General features: G+C 45.6%; 1 protein-coding gene across 1 annotated transcript in view; it reads left to right on the top strand.

The window, feature by feature from the left end:
- Nucleotides 1–2006: 2006 nt before the first annotated feature.
- Nucleotides 2007–24983, top strand: part of KPNA7 (karyopherin subunit alpha 7) — a 34308-nt gene continuing 11331 nt past the window's right edge. Inside the window, exons 1-7 of the mRNA XM_032753397.1 lie at nucleotides 2007–2094; nucleotides 2610–2698; nucleotides 6941–7075; nucleotides 14013–14095; nucleotides 14863–15131; nucleotides 17110–17192; nucleotides 21125–21388. Of these exons, the coding sequence (XP_032609288.1) occupies nucleotides 2633–2698; nucleotides 6941–7075; nucleotides 14013–14095; nucleotides 14863–15131; nucleotides 17110–17192; nucleotides 21125–21388 (900 nt within the window). The 5' untranslated portion in view covers nucleotides 2007–2094; nucleotides 2610–2632. The remainder of the gene's footprint in view (nucleotides 2095–2609; nucleotides 2699–6940; nucleotides 7076–14012; nucleotides 14096–14862; nucleotides 15132–17109; nucleotides 17193–21124; nucleotides 21389–24983) is intronic.

The following is a 24983-nucleotide window of genomic DNA, read 5'->3' as shown; positions in this document are numbered from 1 at the left end:
AGGAGCCAAGTGTGCAGAGACCCTGGGCAGAGCAGCTCCTTCAAAGGCCCAAGTACAATGAACCAGGAACACTTGATAACGAAGCCCAGGGGTCTAGAACACAATGATCAAGGAAAGAGTTGTTGGAGGTGAAGTGGGCTGGGGCCAGTGTAGAAAGTGAATTTTCTTCTGAACTTAATGGGTAGCCAGGAGAGTTTTTTTTAAGCAGGAGAGTTAGATCAGATTCTTCTTGGTTTTTTTGTTTGTTTGTTTTGGGGACAGGGTCTGGCTCTGTTGTCCAGGCTGGAGTGCAGTGGTGCAATCATGGCTCACTGCAGCCTCCAGCTCCGGGGCTCAAGCAACGCATCCACCTCCCAGTGCTGGAATTACAGGTGTGAGCTACTGCATCTGGCCAGAGAGAACATTGGTTTTTTTTTTTCCTTTTTCTTTTTTATCTTTTGAGACAGGATCTCACTGTCATCCAGGCTGGAGTGCAGTGGTGCAATCATAGCTCACTGCAGCCTTGACTTTCTGGGCTCCAGAAATCCTCCCACCTCAGCCTCAAGTAGTTGAGACTACAGGTATGTGCCACCATGCCCAGCTTATTTTTATATTTTTTGTGGAGATGGGTCTTGCTTTTTTGCCCAGGCTGGTCTTGAACACCTGGCCTTAAGCAATTCTCCACCTTAACCTCTCAAGTTGTTGGGATTGCAGGCATGAGCCACTGTGCCTGACTAATCAGGTTTTTTTTTTTTTTTTTTTTTTGAGATGGAGTCTTGCTCTGTTGCCCAGGCTGGAGTGCAGTGGTACTATGTTGGCTCACTGCAACCTTCGCCCTCGGGGTTCAAGCCATTCTCCTGTCTCAGCCTCCCAAGTAGCTGGGACTACGGGTGCCCGCCACCATGCCTGGCTAATTTTGTACTTTTAGTAGAGATGGGGTTGGTCTGGCTGGTCTCGAACTCGTGACCTCAGGTGATCCACAATCACATGTACTCTGTGCAAAGAACAGACTGGAATAAGGCAATGGGAGAAGCAGGGAGACCAGCTGGAAGGCAACTGCAGTAGTGTGGGTAAGAGGTGATGGTGGTGGAGTGGAGTGGAATGGGGTGGAGGCAGCCTACTGAAGGATTCTCAGTGACTTGTGCTTGAGACTGTCCTGACCCCATGTGCTGGTGCATTGGGTGTGGGGTTTACCTGTTGCAGCCTTGGCGGGTCTCCTCACCGCCCTGTACATATGCCTGATTTGTAACTCCTCAGACACACTGTGTGAAAGTCTTCTTTATCTTTTTCTTTTTCTTTTTGAGACAGAATCTTACTCTGTCGCCCAGGCTCGAGTACAGTGGTGCAATCACGACTCACTGCAACCTCCGCCTCCCAGATTCAAGTGATCTTCCTGCCTCAGCCTCCCAAATAGCTGGAATTACAGGTGTCTGCCACCATGCCTGGCTAATTTTTGTGTTTCTAGGAGAGACGGGGGTTTCACCACGTTGCCCAAGCTGATCTCGAACTCCTGGCCTCAAGTGATCCACCTGCCTTGGCCTTCCAAAGTGCTGGGATTGTAGGCATGAGCCACTGCACCTGGTATGAAAGGCTTCTATATATGACAACCAGCCCATCTGCCTCGTTGAGGACCCACTTGAAGCCAAAGCACCTTTAAAAGGTTTCCTTTACTGCTATGCCCAGCGTTGGTCTTCTTGGTGCTCCCACAGTTCTCACAGTCCACTGAGCTGGCGTGGTGATGCTTATAGAAGCTGACTTCAGGTTCATACCTGTAATCCCAGCACTTTGGGAGGCTGAGGTGGGAGGATCACTTGAGCTCAGGAGTACAAGACCAGCCTGAGCAACATGGTGAAACGCCGAGTCTACACACACAAACAAACAAACAAATGAAAAACAAAAATAAGCCAGGTGTGGTGGCTCATGCCTGTAGTCCCAGCTACTCAAGAGGCTGAGGTGGTGGATCACTTGAGTCCAGGAGGTCGAGGTTGGAGTGAGCCGTGATTGTGCCACTGCACTCCAGCCCGGGTGACAGAGTGAGACCCTGATGCCAACAAACAGGCCTTGCAGAAATAGAACACGGAACTGAGAAATCCATACTGTTGTTCTTGCTGCCAGGTTGAGCCCAAGGGTTGGGGATGGGGAGTCTGTGCTGTGTATATGGATTCTAACTCTCACTCAGCTTCTCTGGTCCCAAAAAATAAAAAATGCTGGCTGGGCATGGTGGCTCATGTCTGTAATCCCAGGACTTTGGGAGGCCAAGGTGGGCGGATCACAAGGTCAGGAGTTCAAGACCAGCCTGGCCAACGTGGTGAAACCCCATCTCTACTAAAAATAAAAAAATTAGCCAGGCGTGGTGGCAGGCGCCTATAGTCCCAGCTACTTGGGAGGCTGAGGCAGGAGAACCACTTGAACCCGGGAGGTGGAGATTGCAGTGAACTGATATCCCGCCACTGCACTCGAGCCTGGATGACAGAGCGAGACTCTGTCTCAAAAAAAAAAAAAAAAAGTTAGCTTCCTGGGTCTGCCCTTTGCTCCACTGTGAGCGCTTTAAGGGTTAGAGCCTGATGATACTGACATAATAACCCACACAATGGGCACTGAAAATTTCTTTGTTCCTGTCCAACCTGCAGGTAACTTACTACTTCCAGTCAATATGCCGACCTTAGATGCTCTAGAAGAGAGGCGGAGAAAATTTAAGTACCGAGGCAAAGATGCATCTGTGAGTATGAAGCACCCACCTGCTTCAGGGACCAGTGCAATCTGCATAAAAAACGGGGTGAAGAGACCAGGTGCGGTGGCTCATGCCTGTAATCCCAACACTTTGAGAGGCTGAGGCGGGCAGATCACAAGGTCAGGAGGTTAAGACCATCCTGGCCAACATGGTGTAACCCTGTCTCTACTAAATATACAAAAATGACCTGGGAGTGGTGGCATGTACTTGTAATCCCAGCTACTTGGGAGGCTGAGGCAGGAGAATTGCTTGAACCCGGGAGGCAGAGGTTGCAGTGAGCTGAGATCGCGCCATTGCACTCCAGCCTGGTCTACAAGAGAGAAACTCCATCTCAAAAAAAAAAAAAAAAAAAAAAAAAGCCGGGGGCGGGGGGGTGGTGGAGAGATGGGTTGAAAAGGCAAATATAGCAAAAGATTCTTTAGATAGATGCCTAGGTGTTTCCCTGAATCATCCTTCCAACTTTTCTGTATGTTTGCTCTTTTCATCATAAAATATTAAAGGTGGGGAAGACGAAAGCATGTGGACTTAGGAGCCAGACAACTGTGGAATCAAATCAAAGTTTCCCCGGAATCTTGCAATTATTCAATTTCAGAACCCCAGTTTCTTCATCCATAAAACAGGGCTGCTTAGCTTGGTGTGGTGGCTCATGCCTGTGTTCCCAGCACTTTGGGGGAGGCCAAGGTGGGAGGATCGCTTGAGGACAGGAGTTCTAGACCAGCCTAGGTAACATACCAAGACCTCCAACTCTACAAAAACAAAAAATCGCCAGGTGTGGTGGCGTGTGCCTATAGTCTCAGCTACTCTGGAGGCCGAGGCAGGAGGATTGCTTGAGCCCAGGAGTTCAAGGCTGCAGTGAACTGTGATTGCGCCACTGCACTCCAATCTGGGTGACAGAGCCAGACCCTGTCTCTAAAACAAAACCAAAAAAAAAAACCAGGCTGGGCTGGGTGTGATGGCTCATGCCTGTGATCCCAGCACTTTGGGAGGCCGAAGTGGGCGGATCACTTGAGGTCAGGAGTTCGACACCAGCCTGGCCAACGTGGTGAAACCGCATCTGTACTAAAAATACAAAAAATTAGATGTGCATGGTGGCGGGGGCCTGTAATCCCAGCTACTTGGGAGGCTGAGGCAGGAGAACTGCTTGAACCTGGGAAGTGGAGGTTGCAGTGAGCCGAGATTGCGCCACTGCACTCCATCTGGGCGACAGTGTGAGACTTCATCTGAAAAAAAAAAAAAAAAAAAAAAACCAGGCCGCTGTTTATCTCCAAGGGACTGGATGGCTTCCCCAAGGGCCAGTATACAGGTGTTTACAGCTGCTCATGTCAGCTTACCAAGGAGGCTTACAAAGGAGCTAAAATGTCAGCATATAGGTATGGCCAACAGGCATGCCTTGTAGAAACAGGACTTGAAACTGAGAAGTCCAGGCTGCCAGGTTGAGCCCAGGGCTGGGGACTGGGGGTCTGTGCTGTGTATATGGATTCTAACACTCACCCAGCTTCTTTGGTCGCATAGTTTTCTGTTGCTAGCTCTGTCCTCCGTCTCTGTATCTTTTTATTTTTGAGATGAAGACTTGCTTCATAGTCCAGGCTGGAGTGCAGCAGTGTGATCTCAGCTCACTGCAACCTCTGCCTCCCAGGTTCAAGCGATTCTCGGGCCTCAGCCTCCCAAGTAGCTGGGATTACAGGTGTGCACCATTACGCCCGGCTAATTTTTTGTATTTTTAGTGGGAGACAGAGTTTTGCCATGTTGGCCAGCCTGGTCTCAAACTCCTGGTCTCAAGTGATCTGCCTGCCTTGGCCTCCCAAAGTGCTGAGATTACAGGCATGAGCCACCGCGCCCAGCCCCCATCTCTGTATCTTGACTGGCATCGTATAAGTTTAGCTCCACCTTGGGAATCCAGAAGCCTGATTAGGAGAATGAGGGAAGCACAGGGTCACAGCAGCCTGGTTAGGCCACCATCAGGAACAAAATCTTTTTTTTTTTTTTTTTTTTTTTTGAGATGGAGTCTTGCTCTGTCACCAGGCTGGAGTGCAATGGCGTGATCTTGGCTCACTGCAACCTCTGCCTCCTGGGTTCAAGCAATTCTCCTGCCTCAGCCTCCCATGTAGCTGGGACTACAGGCGCCCACCACCACACCTGGCTAATTTTTTTTTGTATTTTGGTAGAGACGGGGTTTCATCATGTTGGCCAGGATGGTCTTGATCTCCTGACCTCGTGATCCCCCTGCCTCGGCCTCCCAAAGTGCTGGGATTATACGTTGAACCACCGTGCCTGGCCCAGGAACCAAATCACTCTTACAGTAACCTATTCCAACAATGAAGCTGTCTGGCTTCTAGGACCACTGCAAATTAAAGGAAATCAGTGAGGACAAACGAATTGAGTCTTCACAGCAACAGGAAGGGCCTGCCAAGGAGAAGAAAGGTACAAAAGTTTTTACAGGGAAGACCTGCCTAGTGATGGGGCAACAATATGATGGGCTCATTGATTCCCAAAGGTGTTCCTGCCTTGCTATATAATGCCACCATGACCCTTTTAAATTTTTTCTTTTTATTATTTGATACATGGCCTCACTCTGTCATCCAGGCTGGAGTACAGTGGCATGATGATAGTTCACCGCAGCCTCTGCCTCCCAGGCTCAAGTGATCCTCCCACCTCAGCCTCCCAAGTAGCACCATGCCTGGCTAATTTTTTGTTTCTTTGTAGAGACAGGTTCTCACTATGTTGGCCGGGCTGGTCTTGAACTCCTGAGCTCAAGCAATCCTCCTGCCTTGGCCTCCCAAAGTGCTGTGATTGCAGGCGTGAGCCACCAAGCCTGGCTGATGACCCTTTTTCAAACAAGAATTAAGTAGCTTAAGGAACCAAAAGTATCTAATACATGGTGACTTCTTTATAATTGCTCCTGAAATGTCTTCAGCCCAAACTCAGCTATCTAGAAAGGTTAGGTCATTTCCTCAGGATCCTTAATACTATAAAGTTTGAGTCATTAACTGACATAAGGTGGGGGAGGTGGGGAGAGAGATTGAGAGAGAGAGATAGAGAGATTTTTAGAGGCAGGGTCTCACTCTATTGCCCACGCTGGAGTGCAGTGGTACAATTGTAGCTCACTGCAGCCTAGACCTCCCTGGCTCAAGGGATCCTCCCACCTCAGCCTCCCAAGTAGCTGGGACTACAGGAGCATGCTACCATGCTCAGCTAATTTTTTTTTGGTAGAAACAGGTTCTTGCTATGTTGTCCAGGCTGGTCTGGAATTCCTGGCCTCAATGATCCTACTGCCTTGACCTCCCAAAGTACTAGGATTACAGGCACGAGTTACCATGCCCAGCCTTGTTTTAATTTTAATCTCCCTCAGTATGTAGTCTTGGGGATGAAGGCTTTAATGGCTTATAGACAGGTTTCATTAATAGTGGAAATGGGCCATGCACAGTTGCTCAGCCTGTAATCTCAGCACTTTGGGAGACTGAGGCAGGTGGATCACTTGAGCCGAGGAATATGAGAGCAGCCTGGCCAACATGGAGAAACCCCATCTCTACTAAAAATACAAAACATAGCCGAGTGTGGTGACACATGCCTGTAATCCCAGCTACTTGGGAGGCTGAGGCACAAGAATGGCTTGAACCCCAGAGGCAGAGTTTATAGTGGGCTGAGATCATGCCACTGCACTCCAGCCTGGGTGACAGAGTGAGACTCTATCTCAAAAACAAAAACAAACAAAAAATATATATATATATATAATATATATAAATATAGTGGAAATGATCAGGGCATCTAGGACATGGGCAGTGCCCTAATCGTCCCCAGCACCACCTATCCTAGCCACCACTGAAAAGGCCTGGGCACATTTAGGAAGAAGCCATATTCTTCAGGAAATCATCAGCATCAATGAAGATGTGTTCAGACTTAGGGCAATGGGATGCTTTGCTGGGGTGTTTTTATAGCTGAGAATCCTGGCCTATCAGGGTTGTGCATGGTCTTGCTTTATTTTGGAAGGAAGATCAAATTATTTTCTAGACGTGGTGTAGCAGAAAACAGAAGAGGAGGTGAACAGAGCTGAGATGATTTACTAACTGTGTGATCTGAACTCTTCCAGCCTATTTATTGTATATGTAAAAATGAAATCAGATGCTTTGAAACATGTTTGACAGACTAAATGTGACATCCCCACTCCTGGTTCTAAATGTGGTGACATCCCCGCTCCTGGTTCTAAATGCTCCAATTTCTTTTCCTCACTAGCTGAGGCGACAGCAGAGGATGGCAGTCAGCCTGGAGCTCCGAAAGGCCAAGAAAGATGAACAGACCTTAAAGAGAAGGAATATCACAAGCTTCTGCCCTGACATGCCTTCTGAAAAACCAGCCAAAGGGGTGGCGGTCAGTACGTAGTGTTTAGAGTAGTCTTGGGCAAAATATGTTCTTAGCAAGTGTCTCTGGCTGGATAATAGATTCAGAACTTGCAAACTCTCTTTTTGGGCTTTTAAAGAAAGGAGTGAAGAGATTATGGTTTGAGCTAAACTGCCTTTGACAAAAGGCTAATGGCCATTACTCCTATGGCTCTGAGTCTGGAATCTAGGTTCTAGTGGGGGATGGAGATGGTGCTATTTCTTTTATTTTACTTTTTATTTTTTGAGACAGGGTCTCACTCTGTCACCCAGGATAGAGTGCAGTGGCACAATCAGAGCTCATTGCAGCCCTAACCTCCCTGGGTTCAAGCGAGCCTCCCGCCTCAGCTTCCAGAGTATGTGGGACTACAGGCACTCACCATCATGCCCGGTGAATTTTTGTATTTTTTTTTGTAGAGACAGGATTTTGCCATGTTTCCCAGGAGGGTCTCCAACCCCTGGACTCAAGTGACCCGCCTGTCTCAGACTCCCAAAGTGCTGGGATTATAGGTGTGAGCCACTGTACCTGGCCAAAAATGTGATATTTCTAATTGAAAATTTACTTGCTACCCCTAAGCCTGAAAACTGAGGAAATGAGGGTGGGTGAAGGTTATTTCTCAGTAGAGGCATCTAGTCCGTGGATGGGTGAGGTCTTTCCTAACACTTTGACTTCTGTCCCGTCTTCCCTTCTCCATCTACCCCAACCTTATTAAATGCAGATCCTGGGTTGACTTCAAGGTTAGTCTGGTTTCTGTGAATACCGAATGTCTTGACCAGGACGTTTTCCTTCTTAGCACCTCAATAATGGCGTCTCTATATTCTTTTGGAGTACATCACTGTCTGTCCTACCTTAACTACCCACATGCACCCTTTTTACCCTGCTCGGTTTAGGTCTCATAGAGGGCAGAGACTGGTTCCATTTCTGCCAAGTGGGTCCAATGACGCATTCCCATTCATCAGGGAAATGTGTACAGTCATTCTCTGAATTGCCACAGGAGTCCGAACTATATCTCTAGTTAGCTTCATTTGTTTGGAGCAGTCCCTAGAATCCCTCCATCCGAGGAAGGTATGAAACAAAAGGAAAAAAAGGCCAAGCACAGTGGTTCACGCCTGTAATCCTAGCACTTTGGGAGGCTGAGGTAGATGGATCACCTGAGGTCAGGAGTTCGAGACCAGCCTGGCCAACATGGTGAAACCCCATCTCTACTAAGAATACAAAAATTAGCCTAGTTTGGTGGTGTGTGCCTGTAATCTCAGCTACTCAGGAGGCTGAGCAGGAGAGTCGCTTGAACCTAGGAGGCAGAGGTGGCACTAAGCCAAGATCGTGCCACTGCACTTCAACCCATGGGTGACAGAGTGAGACTCCATCTCAAAAACAAACAACAACAACAAAAAGTCCCAAAAAGTTGTTTTTCTTTTGGTCCCATATTAGCACTTTTTTTTTTTTTTTTTGAGACGGAGTCTCACTCTGTCGCCCAGGCTGGAGTGCAATGGCACGATCTTGGCTCACCGCAACTTCTGCCTCCGGGGTTCAAGCAATTCTTCTGCCTCAGCCTCCCTAGTAGCTAGGACTACAGGTGCCCACCACCACACCTGACTAATTTTTTGTATTTTTAGTAGAGACGGTGTTTTACCGTGTTAGCCAGAATGGTCTCAATCTCCTGACCTTGTGATCTGTCTGCCTCAGCCTCCTGAAGTGCTGGGTTTACAGGCATGAACCACTGTGCCTGTCGTATTAGCATATTTTTTAAAGCAATGAAGGTATCATTCGCATCAAAATTCACTCTTTAAGTACCTAATCAGTGGTTTCCAGCATAGTCACAAAGTTGTGCAACCATTGCCACTAGCTAATTCCAGAACCTATTCATCACCTCAAATAGAAACTCCACAGTCATTCAGGAGTCACTCCCCATTCCTCATCCCCCACAGTCTCTGCAAACACTAGTCTACTTTCTGCCTCTCTGAAATGACCTATTCTAGACATTCCCTGTAAATGCAATCATACAACATGTGAGCTTTTGTATTGAGCTTTTATGTTTTCAAAGTTCATCCATGTTCTAGCACGTATCAATACTTCATTCCTTTTGGGCAGAATGATATTCTGTTGTATGGATAGACCACATCTTGTTTATCCATTTATTTGTGAGATGGAGTCTTACTCTGTCACCCAGGCTGGAATGCAATGGCACAATCTCAGCTCACTGCAACTTTTGTCTCCCAGGCTCAAGCCATTCTCCTGCCTCAGACTCCCGAGTAGCTAGGATTACAGGCATGCGTCACCCGCTAATTTTATATTTTACTAGAGACGGGGTTTCACCATGTTGGCCAGGCTGGTCTCGAACTCTTGACCTCAAGCAATCTGCCTGCCTTGGCCTCCCAAAGTGCTGGGATTACAGGCATGAGCCACCACGCCTGGCCTGTTTATCCATTTATTAGTTGGGGGACATTTGAGTTGTTTCCACTTTTTGGTTATTATGATGAGTGCTGTTATTAACATTTGTGTACAAGTTTTTGTGTGGATGGGTGTCTTCAGTTCCACTGAGAATAACTGGGTTATGTACTAAGCCTGTTTCACTCTTTGTGGTAGGCTGTATGATGGCACCCCAAGTGTCTACATCTTCTAATCCCCAAAACTGTGAATGTTACCCTGTGACGAAAGGGATGTAGCAGATGTGATTAAGTTAAGGATATTGAGATAGAGAGGTGATCCTGGATTATCTGGGTGGGCCTGGCATTCGATGATTCTTATAAGAAGAGCAATGTGATGACAAAAGCAGATGCTGGGCATGGTGGCTTATGTCTGTAATCCCAGCACATTGGGAGGCTGAGGCAGGAGGATCACTTGAGCTCAGGAGTTCGAGACCAGCCTGGCCAACATGGTGAAACTGCATATCTACGAAAAATACTAAAATTAGCCAGGCCTGGTGGCTCACTCCTATAATCCCAGCATATTAGGAGGCTGAGGCAGGTGGATCACTTGAGGTCAGGAGTTCGAGACCATCCTGACCAACATGGTGAAATCCCATCTCTACTAAAAATATAAAAATTAGCTGGGTGTGGTGGCATGCACCTGTAGTCCCAGCTATTCGGGAAGCTGAAGCAGGAGAAAAGCTTGAGCAGTGAGCTGAGATTGTGCCACTGCACTCCAGCCTGAGTAACAGAGTGAGACTGTGTCCCCCCACCAAAAAAAAATTCAAGCCTTTTGTCCATTTTTAAGTCAAATAAATTTTTTTATTGAGTTGTAAGAATTCTTTGTATATTCTAGGTATTAAACCTTAGCAGATATGACTTGCAAATATATTCTGTTCTGTGGGTTGTCTTTTTGCTTTCTTGATAGTATCTTTTGAAGCATAAAATTTTTTAATTTTGAAGAAGTCTAGTTTATTTTCTTGGTTGTTTGTGTTTTAGGCATCTATATCTAAGAATTCATTGCCTAATCTAAGGTCACAAAGATTTATGCCTATATTTCTTTCTAAGAGCTTATAATTTTAGCTCTTTTAGGCCTTTGAGCCATTTGGAGTTACTTTTTGTAAATGGTGAGAGTGGGAGTCCAACTTTGTGCTTTTGCGTGTGATATATAGTTGTACCAGTACAATTATTTGAGACTATTTTCTACTCATTGAATTGTCTTGGTAACTTTACCAAAAAAATCAATTGACCATGAATGTGAGGGTTCATTTGTGGACTCCCAGTTCTCTTCCATCAATCTATATGTTTATCTTTATGTCATCAAAAAAATGTTTGATTACTGTAGCTTTGTGGTAAGTTTTGAAATTGGGAAGTGTGAGTCTTCCAGCTTTGTTTTTTTTTTAATATAATTTTGGCTGTTCTGGATCCCTCGTATTTCCATATGTATTTTAAAATCAGTTTGTCAATTTCTACAATAAAGGCAGCTCTGATTTTGATGGAGATTGCATCGAACCTATAGAATGCAGTCATTGAACTTATAAGGTTGGAGTATTGCCATCTTAACAATGTTAAGTCTTCCAGTCCATGAACATGGGATACCTTTTCATTTCAGTCCTCTTTATTTATTTATTTAATTTTTTTTTACAGTTTGCAGCATATAACTCTTGGATTTCTTTCGATAAATTTATTACTAAGTGTTTTATTCTTTTTATATTGTAAATTGAATTGCTTTATTTTGATTTTTGATCACTGCTAGTGTGTAAAGTTACAATTTTTGTATATCAATTCTGCAACCTAGCTGAACTTTATTAGCTCTAGGCTTTTCGTGTAAATTCCTTAGGATTTTCTACATATAAGATTATATCACTTGCAAATAGTTTTATTTCTTCCTTTCCAATCTGGGTGCACTTTATTTGTTGCCTAATTAATGCATCTAGAACTTCCAATGCCATGTTGGATAAAAGTAAAAAGAGTAACATCCTTGTCTTATTCCTGATCTTGGGGGAAACCTTTTAGACTTTCACCATTAAGTATGAGCTACCTCTGAGTTTTTTGTAGATGCCTTTATCAGAATGAAGAAGTTTCCTTTTATGCCAGTTTGTTGAGTGTTTTTTTTTTTTTATTATGGAAGTATGTTGAATTTTGTTAAATGTTTTTTCTGCATTGAGAGGATCATGTGGGTTCTCCCCTTAATACAGGGTACTATGTTGATTTTTTTCACATGTTAAACCACTCCTGAATTAAATCCTAATTCATCATGATGACCAATACGTTGACCATATGTTTCATACGTTTAGGCATTTGGTTTCCTCCTATTTTGTTGAATTTTTGCATCAGTAGTTATAAGGGATATTAGTGTATACTTTTCTTGTAATATCCTTGGTTTGGTATCAGAGTAATACTAGCCTCAAAGAATGAGTGAGAAATTTTTTTTTGTAAAGTTGGTAAAGTTTTTTTTTTTTTTTTTTTTTTCGAGATGGAATTTCACTCTTATCACCCAAGCTGGAGTGCAATGCTGCAATCTTGGCTCACTGCACCTCAGCTTTTTGGCCTTGATGATTTCTGATAAGAAATCAGCTGTTAATCTTATTGAGGCTTTGTACATTAATTGCTTCTCTTTTGCTGGTTTCAATGTTTTTGATTCTGTAATTTTGGCTTTCAACAGTTAGATTATAATATGTCTGGATCTTGGGATTTATTCCATTTGGAGTTCATTGAGCTTTTCAGATGTGTAGACTAATTACTCTATTGGATTTGGGAATTTCTTTGGCCATTATCTCTTTAAATATACTTTCTGCCTCTTTCCCTCTTCTCCTTCCTATTCTGCATTTGTTGGTATCCTTGATGATGTCCCACAGATCTCTAAAGATCTCTCAATTTTCATCTTCAGTCTCTTTTGTGTGTTATCTTCCTCAGACTGGACAATTCCAATTCACCTATCTTTGGCTTCGCCGCTGCTTTATTATGTCTGCTTAAATCTGCTGTTAAGCTCCTTCAGCGAATTTTTTGTTTCAGTTATTGTATTCTCCAATTCCAGAATTTGTATCTGGCTCCTTCCAATAACTGATATCTGTTCACTGATATTCTCTATTTAGTGACACACCATTTTTGCACTTTAGTTCTTTAGTCATGGTTTAGTTCTTTGACTATATTTAAAATCTTTGTCTAGTTCAACATCTGGTCTCCTCAGTGACTATTTCTATTGATTGCTTTTTTCACATATATATGTATATGTGTGTGTCACACTTTCTTTGCTTGTCTCACAATCTTTGTTGAAAACTAGTCATCTAAAATAGTGTGACAACTCTAGAAATCAGATTTTCATTGCCCCAGGGTTTGTTGTTGTTGCTGGGTGTGCTTGTTTAGTAGTTTCTGAACTAATTATCTAAAATCTGTATTTTTTTGTGATGTGTGGCTGCTGAAGTGTCTGCTTGGTTTGCTTAGTGGTCAACTAATAATTAGAGACTTATTTTAACACTTGGAACCACGAAGAAAAAAACACTCAATTTTTGCCAAGAACCTCTGTGTTGGGGGCATGCCTTCACCACTCAGCCAGGCAGTTGACAATTCTGACATAAGCCTTCACTTCCTGTTTGCACAGAGCCTCAAAGTCAGTGAGAGGTAAGAGCTGAGGGTCTTAGTTTTTTTTGTTGTTGTTGTTGTTGTTGTTGTTTTTAAGCATATGCATAGCCCTATACATGATATTCCTTTTCAAGTTTTTTTGTTAGCCTGTTGTTTATCCCAACTCTTATTCAACCTCTCAGGTAGCTGTGAAGTTAAACAACTTCCTCTGTTTTCAATGAACATTCTTAGGGAAAAGCCTTTTCATATTGAGTAAGCTCTGAGTCACAATAGTCTGTAAGTGGGATCTTTCAGGGAATGACCAGACAGATCAAATAATTTTCTGGGAATGAGGCTCCAAAGGAGCACCTACCTATTTTGCCTCTTCTGGTGGCTGTGAGGCTGTTGGTTTTTCACAATGATTGTGGACTGTTGGTTTTCAAAGCTACCATGGAGCTGAGGGTGGGTGGGAATAGGGCAAGTCAAAATGCCACACAGCTCTCATGCTTCTTACTGAGATTCAGCTGTCTTTCTTGGATAAACACTTCCTGGCTTGAATAAAACAATTGGCTGCAAGCCTTTGGTCAATTTCTACAGCGCTAAAAAAGTTGATTCTATTTTTGTCAGTTTTCTCCTTGCCTCTATGGAGGAGAGAATTTTTTGGATGTCCTTAGTCTGCCATTTTGTTTTGTATCCACTAGCACATTCTTACTGCATGGGATAAAAATGTTCTTGGGATCCAACTAATGATAGGAATTACTTCTCCCCTAAGCATGGGAAGGGACACACAGATCTGTGAGATCTGTGGACTCTATTTCCCCCTCCCCAAATATAGGACAGCACGCAAGATGGGACATCCTGTTCAAGCCAGGCTGTTTTAATCGGATGATGGCTGGAGTAGGTGATGTTTACAGCTCATTTTGGCAGAGAATCTGACCTGAATGTGTCTCTCCTTGCAGGTCAGCCTCACTCTGGGTGAAATAATCAAAGGTGTGAATAGCTCAGATCCAGTCCTATGTTTCCAGGCCACCCAGACAGCCAGGTATCTCCAAACAGACTTCTGCTGTTGCAGGTTCATAGCTAGCAATGAGCTCTGATGGCTGGAGCTCCAGTGGCCTATTTGGTTTCTTGGCATTGGCAACATGCTCGTAAAACACAGGAAAAGGCTAGCCCATCTAAAAGACGAAATTGCTATTCTACACTGTCCTTGAGGGCAATTTAAAAGGTTCGATGTGTTGTCAGAGATGAATTGCTTAATTTACATTGGCCTCTACAGAAATTTCATCTTGTAGATAATACCTTAAAGGGGAAAATGTTGACTTAACACTGAAAAATGCTATTGGCTGAACATTCGGATGTTAAGTAGCTCCGGCCCAGCTATGTGGCTCATCTGATAGTTAGGAATGCCAAGAACATGTATAAAAGGAGGTTCTTTTTTTCTCTTTTGAGATGGAGTCTCACTCTGTCAACCAGGCTGGAGTGCAATGGTATGATCTTGGCTCACTGCAACCTCCGCCTACTGGGTTCAAGTGATTCTCCTGCCTCAGCCTCCAGAGAAGCTGAGATTACAGGCATGCACCACCACACCCATCTAATTTTTGTATTTTTAGTAGAGACGGGACGGGGTTTCACCATGTTGGCCAGGCTGGTCTCAAACTCCTGACCTCGTGACCTCAAGTGATCTGCCCGCCTTGGCCTCCCAAAGTGCTGGAATTACAGGTGTGAGCCACTGCACCTGGCCTAAAAGGAGGTCCTTAATACCTCCCTCACATGACCTCCCCCTCCCCTCCCCTCTCTTTCATTGCATAGGAAAATGCTATCCCAGGAAAAGAACCCCCCTCTGAAACTGGTCATTGAAGCAGGCCTCATTCCCAGGATGGTGGAGTTCCTGAAGTCATCACTTTACCCCTGCTTGCAGTTTGAGGCTGCCTGGGCCCTGACCAACATCGCTTCGGGGACGTCGGAGCAGACTCGCGCCGTGGTAGAAGGGGGAGCCATCCAGCCCTTAATCAAGCTCCTGTCTTCCTCCAACGTGGCTGTGTGTGAACAGGCAGTGTGGGCTCTTGGTAATATAGCCGGTGAGACACTCCCCTTAGTGGGCTAAGAAAATGGGGGGCCAGGCGTGTGGGATACTGTAAGGGTTCTTTGGGTGGTGGGGTATACTTGATGTCCCAGAATCCCTTGTCATGTAAATACCTAGAAGTGCTGGCAAGGGTACAATGAGCTGTTTCAAAACTCAAAGCCAGGCCAGGCACGGTGGCTCACGTCTGTAATCCCAGCATGTTGGGAGGCCAAGGTGGATGGATCACTTGAGGTCAGGAGTTCAAGACCAGCCCGGCCAACATGGTGAAACCCCATCTCTACTAAATATACAAAAATTAGCCAGGCATGGTGGCGCATGCCCTGTAGTCCCAGCTACTCGGTAGGCTGAGGCAGGACAATCGCTTGAACCTGGGAGTACGAAGTTGCAGTGAGCTGAGATAACGCCACAGCACTCCAGTGTGGGCAACAGAGGGAGATTCTGTCTCAAAACACCAAAAGCCCTCAAATCCAAGTTTAGAGGCCAAATATTGAAGCTGAAACAGGACGATACAGTGTGTACTGAAGCCACAGGCTAACTAGAGACATCTGCCAACACTAAGGTCCTACAGCCTCAGGGCTTAGTGGCTTCAAGAACAAGTCTTTGGCTTATGCAGCGTGGGAGTTTATGACAGACCCTTACATAACTCGGGACCCCAGAAGGACTCTGCCTTCAGTGGAAGTTGCTAAGGGAACATGCCAAAAAAACAAACAAACAAACAAAAAACAAAAAAACCCTCCTTGGTTTGGGCTAACAAGCCTTCCCTGAAAGTGGAATCCTCAGACTACTTTTCTGAATGTGGCACTCGATGCTGTTTCCTACATGGTCTAGTGAATTAGTGCTGTAGGGTCGGAAGCCCCCAGATTCTTGGCTGACATCAATCCAGTGACTTTCTTGGGAAAGCTCAATTAGATCCCTCAGGATTTTGACAAATTAAGATCAGCCAACTATTAGCATTTTCAAGTTCAGAGAAGCAACAACCCCCCATGACTGAGTCAGCAGAAACAGTATGATTAGACCTCCAAGGACTCCACATATTGGAATTAGCAAACAGAATACAAAATAACTGCTAAAAGAAAACAAAAGCTTGCCAATGCTTGGCGTAGTGACTCATGCCTTTAATCTCAGCACTTTAGGAGGCAGAGGTGAGAGGATGGCTTGAGCCCAGGAGTTTGAGACCAGCCTGGGCAATGTAGTGAGAATTCATCTCTGCAAAAAATAAACAAAAATATTCACCAGGCATAGTGGGGCATGCCTATAGTCCCAGATACTCAGGGGGCTAAAGTGGGAGGATTGCTCGAGTTCTGGAGGTTGAGGCTGCAGTGAGCTATGATCGCACCACTGCACTCCAGCCAGGGCAACAGAGTGAGATCCTGTATCCAAAAAAAAAAAAAAAAAGAAAGAAAAAAAGCCTGCAGAAGGAAAAAGTGCCTGTTAGAGAAGTTGTCTCTCATTTTGCTTGGTGCAGCAAAGGAGGCAAGACTGGATGGTACAATGTGATGCCTTGCCTTTGATGGTTGACAAATACAAATAGAGACTTCTAGGGTCTAAAATTGTTATCCTAGCTAAGGTAGCCGATGGCTGGTCACCAGCACCTGCAGATCCCCAGGCTTTGTTCTGAGTTGCATTGGAAGTTACTGCCCTGTGCCAAGGTCTTCTAGTAAGACAACTTGGTCTGGACCAGCCTTCGTCTTCCTGAGAACCATGCTGTGAGATGCCACCAGCCCACATTGGCTGAGTTGGCTGGCTCTGCTTCTAGCAGCTGCTGCCATGCGATGCCTGCCTATTACATCAGGACTGTCCCCCCACCAGCCACGCCAGAGATCCAGAATTTAGTACGTGGCTATACTACCTACTTACTAAATCTGGGAATGAGTTTTTGTCTCTTGCCCTTTGCACACTCTAAAAAAATTAGTCTCCCACTTGAGGATTGTCTTTGTTCTCTCTCTGAATGTCACATTCTGATCTATTTGTAGGTGACGGCCCAGAGTTCAGAGATAACGTCATCACAAGCAATGCCATCCCGCATCTGCTAGCCTTGATTTCACCCACCCTACCGGTAAGTGTCTCTTTCTTTCTCTTTTTTTTTGAATTAAAATTTTAAAATAATCTTAATAAAGATGGAGCCTCACCATTCTGCCCAGGCTGGTCTGGAACTCCTGGCCTCAAGCAATCCTCCTACCTTGGCATCTCAAAGTTCTGGGATTATGGACATGAGCCACAGTACCAGGCCAAGTGAATGTCTTTAAATGAGAGAGAACCTTGTTAAATAACAAATTCTAATGTCGGGAAATTGGGACGTACTTCAAATCAATGCTAGATCATGTGGCTGCTGCCTGGCCTCTTAGGACCTCATAAACAAGGCTCAGGGCTGGGCATGGTGGCTCATGTCTGTGATTACAGTGCTTGCTAGGCCAAGACAGAAGGATCACTTGACACCAAGAGTTCAAAACCAGCCTGGGCAACATAGTGAGACCATGCTTCTAAAAATAAAAAAATTAGCTGAGAATGGTGGTGGACACCTGTAGTCTCAGCTACTCAGGAGGCTGAGGTGGGAGGATTGCTTGAGCCCAGGAGATGGAGGCTGCAGAGAGCCAAGATCACACCACTGCATTCCAGCCTGGGTGACAGATTGACTCTGTCTCTAAATAAACTAATAATAGCAAAGCTTAGGACTAAGTATCATTTTAGGTAAAGATTGACTCAGCTCTGTCTTTAGGGGCCAGTAGCACTGATACTTCTCTTTGAGGCATTGGAAGAGGCCTACAAGCTTACCATCTTGCAAAATAGATGACTGAAATCTCCATTCTAGGGTCACAGTTTAGCATATATGCCTAGTGTTCCATTATTGGAACGCTAAGCTTGTGGGAGTTATTTATATCCTACTGCTCAAGGTCATCGCCAATGTCTGATTTTTCACACACAAAAATTTGCAACCTCTGGCATAAATGGGTTAATGGCTCACCAGTTCTGTTCATGGGGAACAGGATCTTCTTTTGAGGCTTAGAGTCAAGGTTAGTTGATTGTGGTTGATTGAAGAGGACTTCTGGTTTAGGAACTGGGTTCTAGATTTGCCTCAAAAAAAAAAAAAAAAAAAAAGAGAAGCCAGAGGACTATGTTCAAAACCTTCAGCTGGGAACAGTGGCTCACACTTGTAATCCCAACACTTTGGGAGGCTGAGGCGGGTGGATCACCTGAGGTCAGGAGTTCAAGACCAGCCTGACCAATATGGCGAAATCCTAGCTCTACTAAAAAAAACTAGGCAGGCATGATGGTGGGCGCCTGTAGTCCCAGCTACTCGGGCGGCTGAGGCAGGAGAATCGCTTGAACCTGGGAGGCGGAGGTTGCAGTGAGCTGAGATCGCACCACTGCACTCCAGCCTGGTGACAGAGCAAGGCTCCATCTCAAAAAAAAAAATTATATAGCAGAGAGGGTGAAGCAGGTGGGTCTGGGACGTAGCCGTCCTAGACATGAAAGGGAGACGGCAAGAAGCCAGGATGCCCCTAGGTTTCAGGTTAGATAGTTCAGATGATTGTCTTCCTAGAGAAAGGGGAAAAGTGCAGGAAAAAAAGAAATTGGAGCTTTTGTAGCAGGCATGAAGTTGAGGCGAGTTAGAGACACCATTGCAGCAGAGTTGGATTGACAGATGTGCCCTGCTAGATGACATATGTGTATATGTCATCCAGCCAGGCAAGGTCAGCTGGGGCCAGGGGTCACAAACCTGACCTGGCTGGCCACTTGCTTTGTCAATAAAGTTTTATCAAGCTGGGCATGGTGGCGCATGTCTGTAGTCCCAGCTACTTGGGAAGCCAAGGCGAGAGGATTGCTCGAGTTTGAGGCTGCAGTGAGCTGTGATTGCACCACTGCACTCCAGCCTGGGTGACGGAGTGAGACCCTGTCTCCAAAAAAAAAAAAAAAAAAAGTTTTACTGGCATGCAGCCCACTCATTTACATACTGCCTGGGCTACAAGGGCAGTTGTTATTGCCACAGAAGCCACAAGCTAAAAATGTTTGCAATCTGGCCCTTTACAGAAAAAGTTTGCCAACCCCTGACCTAGAGTGTGAGGAGAGCCTAGGACCCAGTCCTGTGGGCTCTAAGGTTCTAAAGTCAGGCAGAGCCTGCCAAAAAGACTGAGTAGAAACAGCTAATTTGGCCATAGAAAACCAGGTTTGGTGTCACAGTTGCCAAGTAGAGCTTTCTTTTTTTTTATGCTTTTTTTTTTTTTTTTTTGAGACCGAGTCTTGCTCTGTCACCAGGCTGGAGTGCAGTGGTGCAATCTCAGCTCACTGCAACCTCCGCCTCCTGGGTTCAAGCGATTCTCCTGCTTCAGCTTTCTGAGTAGCTAGGATTATAGGCACATGCCACCATGCCTGGCTAATTTTTGTGTTTTTAGTAGAGACGGGGTTTTACCATCTTGGCCAGGCTGGTCTTGAACTCCTGACCTCATGATCTACCTGCCTTGGCCTCCCAAAGTGCTGGGATTACAGGTGTGAGCCACCACACCTGGCCAAGAGCTCATTCGAAAGGGAAGGGCTGACTACTAACCACAGCTGAGAGGGACAGTAACTTTAGGACCAAGAAGCAGCTGCTGAGTTTGGTGACTTGGAAGGAGCTGATTCCCATCTCTAACACCAAAGAAGGGTTAGAAACATGACTAGAATGGCCTGAAGAACAATTGGAGGCCAGGTGCTCATGTCTGTAATGCCAGCACTTTGGGAGGCCAAGGTGGGAGGATCCCTTGAGCCCAGGAGTTTGAGAGCAGCCTGGGCAACATAGCAAGACCTTCCTCTCCAAAAAGCATGCCTGTAGCCACAGCTACTCAGGAGGCAGAAGTAGGCAGATCGCTTGGGCCTGGGAGGTTGAGGCTGTAGTGAGCTATGATCACGGCACTGCACTGCAGTCTGGAGTGAGACCCTGTCTCAACAAACAAAAAACCCCAACAATTGGGAATCTGGGAGGTAGACAGTGAATGTAGATGCCTCTCTGAGGGTAGACTCTGAAAGACAGAAGTGGGGTGATGGCTGAAAGGGGTGGAAGGGGAGGGGCTGACAGTCCCAGGGTATGTTTCCTTACTGGTGGGAGTGATTTGGGGACAGGGATGATTCTGGGCAGAATCGTTAAAGGCAAAAAGTAAGGGCCAGGTGTGGTGACTCAGGCCTATCATCACTTTGGGAGGCGGAGGTAGGCAGATCACTTGAGCCCAGGAGTTGAAGTCCAGACTGAGCAACATAGCAAGACCCCTGTCTCTACTAAAACTAAAACTAATAATAAAAGGCCAAAAGGGATGGGATCCAGAGGCAGAGTAGAAAGACTGATTCTCAATTAGAAGATTAGAAATCTGGAGATGACATGCCAGTAGTGTTTTAGACCAGTGGGAAGACCAAGTAACTCCTGCTTGATCTTGTTGTCAGTGAAAAATGAAATTAGGTCATCAATCAAATGGGAAAGGACATTTTGAAAGACACAAGGAAACCTCCATCTAACATTGGAATGTGAAATACAAATCTTGTTCTGTGTCCCTAATACACATCACTGCCTAGAACACATTTCTATTTGAAGTTCAAAAGCGCTGGTTCAGCTGGGCACAATGGCTCACCCCTGTAATCCCAGCACGTTGGGAGGCCGAGACCGGCAGATCACTTGAGGTCAGGAGTTCGAGACCAGTCTGGGCAACATGGTGAAACCTTGTCTCTACTAAAAATACAAAAATTAGCTGGGCGTGTGTGGTGGCGGGCACCTGTAATCCCAGCTACTCAGGAGAGAGAGGCAGGAGAATCACTTGAATCCGGGAGGCAGAGGTTGCAGTGAGCCAAGATTGCATCACCGCACTCCAGCCTGGGTGACAGAGCAAGGCTGTCTGAAAATAATAAAATTTTAACGAGCTCTGGTTCATACTGATCTATGATATTGATTGGAAATGGTAAGAACACACTGCTGTTTGCATTTTCTCTCCTTTGCACCCAATGCTGGAGGCAGTCTCTTTGTTACAGATCACATTTCTGCGGAACATCACGTGGACCTTGTCGAATCTGTGCCGAAACAAGAACCCATACCCTTGCGACACTGCGGTGAAACAGATACTGCCGGCCCTCCTTCACCTCCTGCAGCACCAGGACAGCGAGGTTCTCTCAGACGCCTGCTGGGCACTGTCCTACCTCACCGACGGCTCCAATAAGCGCATCGGCCAAGTGGTTGACACGGGGGTCCTGCCCAGGCTGGTAGTGCTCATGACCAGCTCAGAACTCAGTGTCTTGGTAAATGTAATCCCGGGCCCTGCAGATTTGAGTCCTTGGGTCATAGTCACTTTAGCAGGTTCTGGGGCAAGGCTTGTCATCTGCATTTCCCTGGTCTTTGCTATTCTTTTTTTTTTTTTTTTTTTTGAGACAGAGTCTTGCTCTGTCACCCGGGCTGGAATGCAGTGGCACAATCTCAGCTCATTGCAACCTCTGCCTCCCGGGTTCAAGTGATTCTCCTGTCTCAGCCTCCCGAGTAGCTGGGATTATAGGTGCCCACAACCATGCCTGGCTCATTTTGTATTTTTAGTAGAGACAGGGTTTCACCATGTTGGCCAGGCTAGTCTCAAACTCCTGACCTCAGGTGATCCTCCTGCCTCGGCCTCCCAAACGGCTAGGATTAGAGGCGTGAGCCACCGTGCCTGCCCATCTTTGCTACTCTGTGGCCAAAAGTTTGAATCTATTTTGATGTCAAATCTTAGTGGGTGTTAAGTAACACTTTTTCTTAACTGGATAACTAGAAAAAGAAAAGTACCAAGTGAAATAAATTACTTATAATCCCACCATCCAGTGAACTATTCATACACTGTCTCCTTCTAGCAGTCCATATGTGTAGACTTCAGCAAATTGACTTACACTGAATGGGCGTATAAGCTCATCATAACATCTGAATTTCTTATACAAGTATAAAAGAAAATTCCACTGGGTATACTAACTCACGCCTGTCATCCAACATTTTGGGAGGCTGAGGCAGGCAGATTACTTGAGGCCAAGAGTTCGAGACCAGCCTGGGAAACATAGTGAGACCCCATCTCCTTTGTTTTGGTTTTTTTTTGTTGTTGTTGTTTTTTTTTTTTTTTTGAGACAGAGTCTCACTTTGTCGCCCAGGCTGGAGTGCAGTGGCGTGATCTCTGCTCACAGCAAGCTCCACCTCCCAGTTTCGCGCCATTCTCCTGCCTCAGCCTCCCGAGTAGCTGGGACTACAGGCGCCCCCCACCACACCCAGCTAATTTTTGTATTTTTAGTAGAAATGGGGTTTCATCATGTTAGCCAGGATGGTCTCGATCTCCTGACCTTTTGATCTGCCCACCTCGGTCTCCCACAGTGCTGGGATTACAGGCATGAGCCACCGTGCCTGGCCTCAGCTTTTTTTAAAAAAAAAAAAAAAAAAAAAAAAGCCAGACACGGTGGCTCACAGCTGTAAAAATACAAAAATACAAAAATTTCTTTGTAAAAACACAAAAAAATTAGCTGAGTGTGGTGGCGCACAGCTGTAATTCCAGCTACACGGGAGGCTGAGGCAGGAGAATTCCTTGAACCCAGGAGGTGGAGGTTTCAGTGAGCTGAGATCGTGCCACTGCACTCCAGCCTGGGTAACAGTGAGATTCCATCTCAAAAAAAAAAAAAAAAAAAAAATTAGCTGGGTGTGGTGGTGCATACCTGTAGTCTCAGCTACTGGGGAGGCAGAGTTGGGAGAATTTATTGAGCCCAGAAGTTTGAGGATGCAGTGAGCTATGATGGCACACTGTACTCCAGCCAGAGTGACAGAGTGAGACTCTGGGGATTAAAAAAAAAACCCATTATCTTCTCCCCAGTTTGTTCTCTTAGACTAGCTCAGATATAGGCAGAAAGCAAGTAAAACCATTACTAATTGCTTTTCTAGGTTTTTTGTGTGTGTGTGTGTGAGATGGAGTCTCTCTGTCACCCAGGCTGGAGTGCAATCTTGGCTCACTGCAACCTCCACCTCCCAAGTTCAAGCAATTCTCCTGCTTCAGCCTCCTGAGTAGCTGGGATCACAGGCACCCACTACCACTACGCCCAGCTGATTTTTGTATTTTTAGTAGAGACAGAGTTTCACCAGGTTGGCCAGGCTGGTCCTGAACTCTTGACCTCAGGTGATCTGCCCACCTCAGCCTCCCAAAGTGCTGGGGTTACAGGCATGAGCCACTGTGCCCTGCCCTGCCGCTTTGCTATGTTATTAAACATGTCACCTACATCATATACTGCTTTGAAATGTGGGTGCATTATATTGAAGATGTCTCTATGCTGTCTGCTCTTTATTTTCTTAATCTTTTGCCTAACACTGCATATTCTGCAGCCTTAGTGATCATCTATTTTGAGATTAGCATAGGACTTCTCAGATGTCGAGTTGGTTTCGGGATAGTGCTAGGGGCATGGAGAGGATGAGATAAGACAAGCAATTTTTGTTGTTGTTGTTGCTTTTTTTTTTTTTTTTTTTTTTTGACAAAGTCCTTAATCTGTTGCCTAGGCCAGAGTGCGGTGACACAATCTTGGCTCCCTGCAACCTCTGTCTCCTGGGTTCAAGCAATTTTCCTGCCTCAGCCTCCCAAGTAGCTGGTGTGCACCACCACACCCAGCTAATTTTTGTATTTTTAGTAAAGACAGGGTTTCACCATGTTGGCCAGGCTGGTCTCAAACTCCTGGACTCAAGTGATCCATCTGCCTCGGCCTCCCAAAGTGGAGAAGTAAATTCTCTAAGAAGTTGCTTACCCCGGGGTTCTGGGGCCCATTTGGAGCTGCCCTGGTAAGGCCATGACTGGCCTGAAGTACCACTTCTACCTCTCACTTTGGTATCAGGTAAGCAGCCTAATAGGCTAGGAAAATTCTAGAACTGTTGCTGGGCTTTACTGGGGCTGCCACTACAGTACAGAGAAATCTGAATAAAGCCATAGTCCGCTATTGTAGGAGAGTTGTTGTTTTGAGCCCAGTCGTAGACCTGTCCTGGGGATCTTCTGAGTCATCACGGAGGGCTTCCTGATCACACCAGGAAATGTCATTGAGATCTCATTATCTCCAATTAAATATGCAACACGCTTGAAACTGATGATAAATACTAATTCAGTCATTATTATACGATAAAGAGTATAGTCACTGGGCGCAGTAGCTCATGTCTATAATCCCAGCACTTTGGGAGGCCGAGTTGGGCAGATCACTTGAGGTCAGGAGTTCGAGACAAGCCTGGGCAACATGGTGAAACCCGTCTCTACTAAAAATACAAAAATTAGCCAGGCATAGTGGTACACACCTGTAATCCCAGCTACTCAGGAGGCTGAGGCAGGAGAATTGCTTGAACCCAGGAGGCAGAGGTTGCAGTGACAGTGAGCCAAAATCGTACCACTGTACTCCAGCCTGGGCAACAGCAAGACCTTGTCTCAAAAAACAAAAAAAAAAACAAAAAACAAAAACCTATCGTCAATTTAGCATTTGATGATGAAATTGAAAGCATATGAGAACAGCAGCATTTCTCAATAAAGGTATTTCTTGGGTATTTCTGTCCCACTTGAGCCAAACAAGTGGGAAGCAGGAAAGTTCCTTTAAATCACCTTTAAACATCCATGGGCCAGGCACAGTGGCTCATGATTCTAATCCCAGCACTTTGGGAAGACAAGGCAGGATCACTTGAGACCAGCCTGGACAACATAGTAAGACCCCTGTCTCTACAAAAATCTTAAAAATTATCCGGGCATGGTGGCACATCCGTATAGTCCCAGATACTTGGGAGGCTGGGGAAGGAGGATCACTTGAGCCCAAGAGTTGAAGGCTGCAGTGAGCTATGATCATGCACTCCAGGCTGGGTAACAGGAAAGACCCTGTC

The sequence above is a fragment of the Hylobates moloch genome, unplaced genomic scaffold (genome assembly GCF_009828535.3).
Source record: "Hylobates moloch isolate HMO894 unplaced genomic scaffold, HMol_V3 SCAFFOLD_1, whole genome shotgun sequence".
NCBI lineage: Eukaryota > Metazoa > Chordata > Mammalia > Primates > Hylobatidae > Hylobates > Hylobates moloch.
Note: the sequence above shows the minus strand (reverse complement) of the source record. Positions and strands in the feature narration are given on the sequence as shown.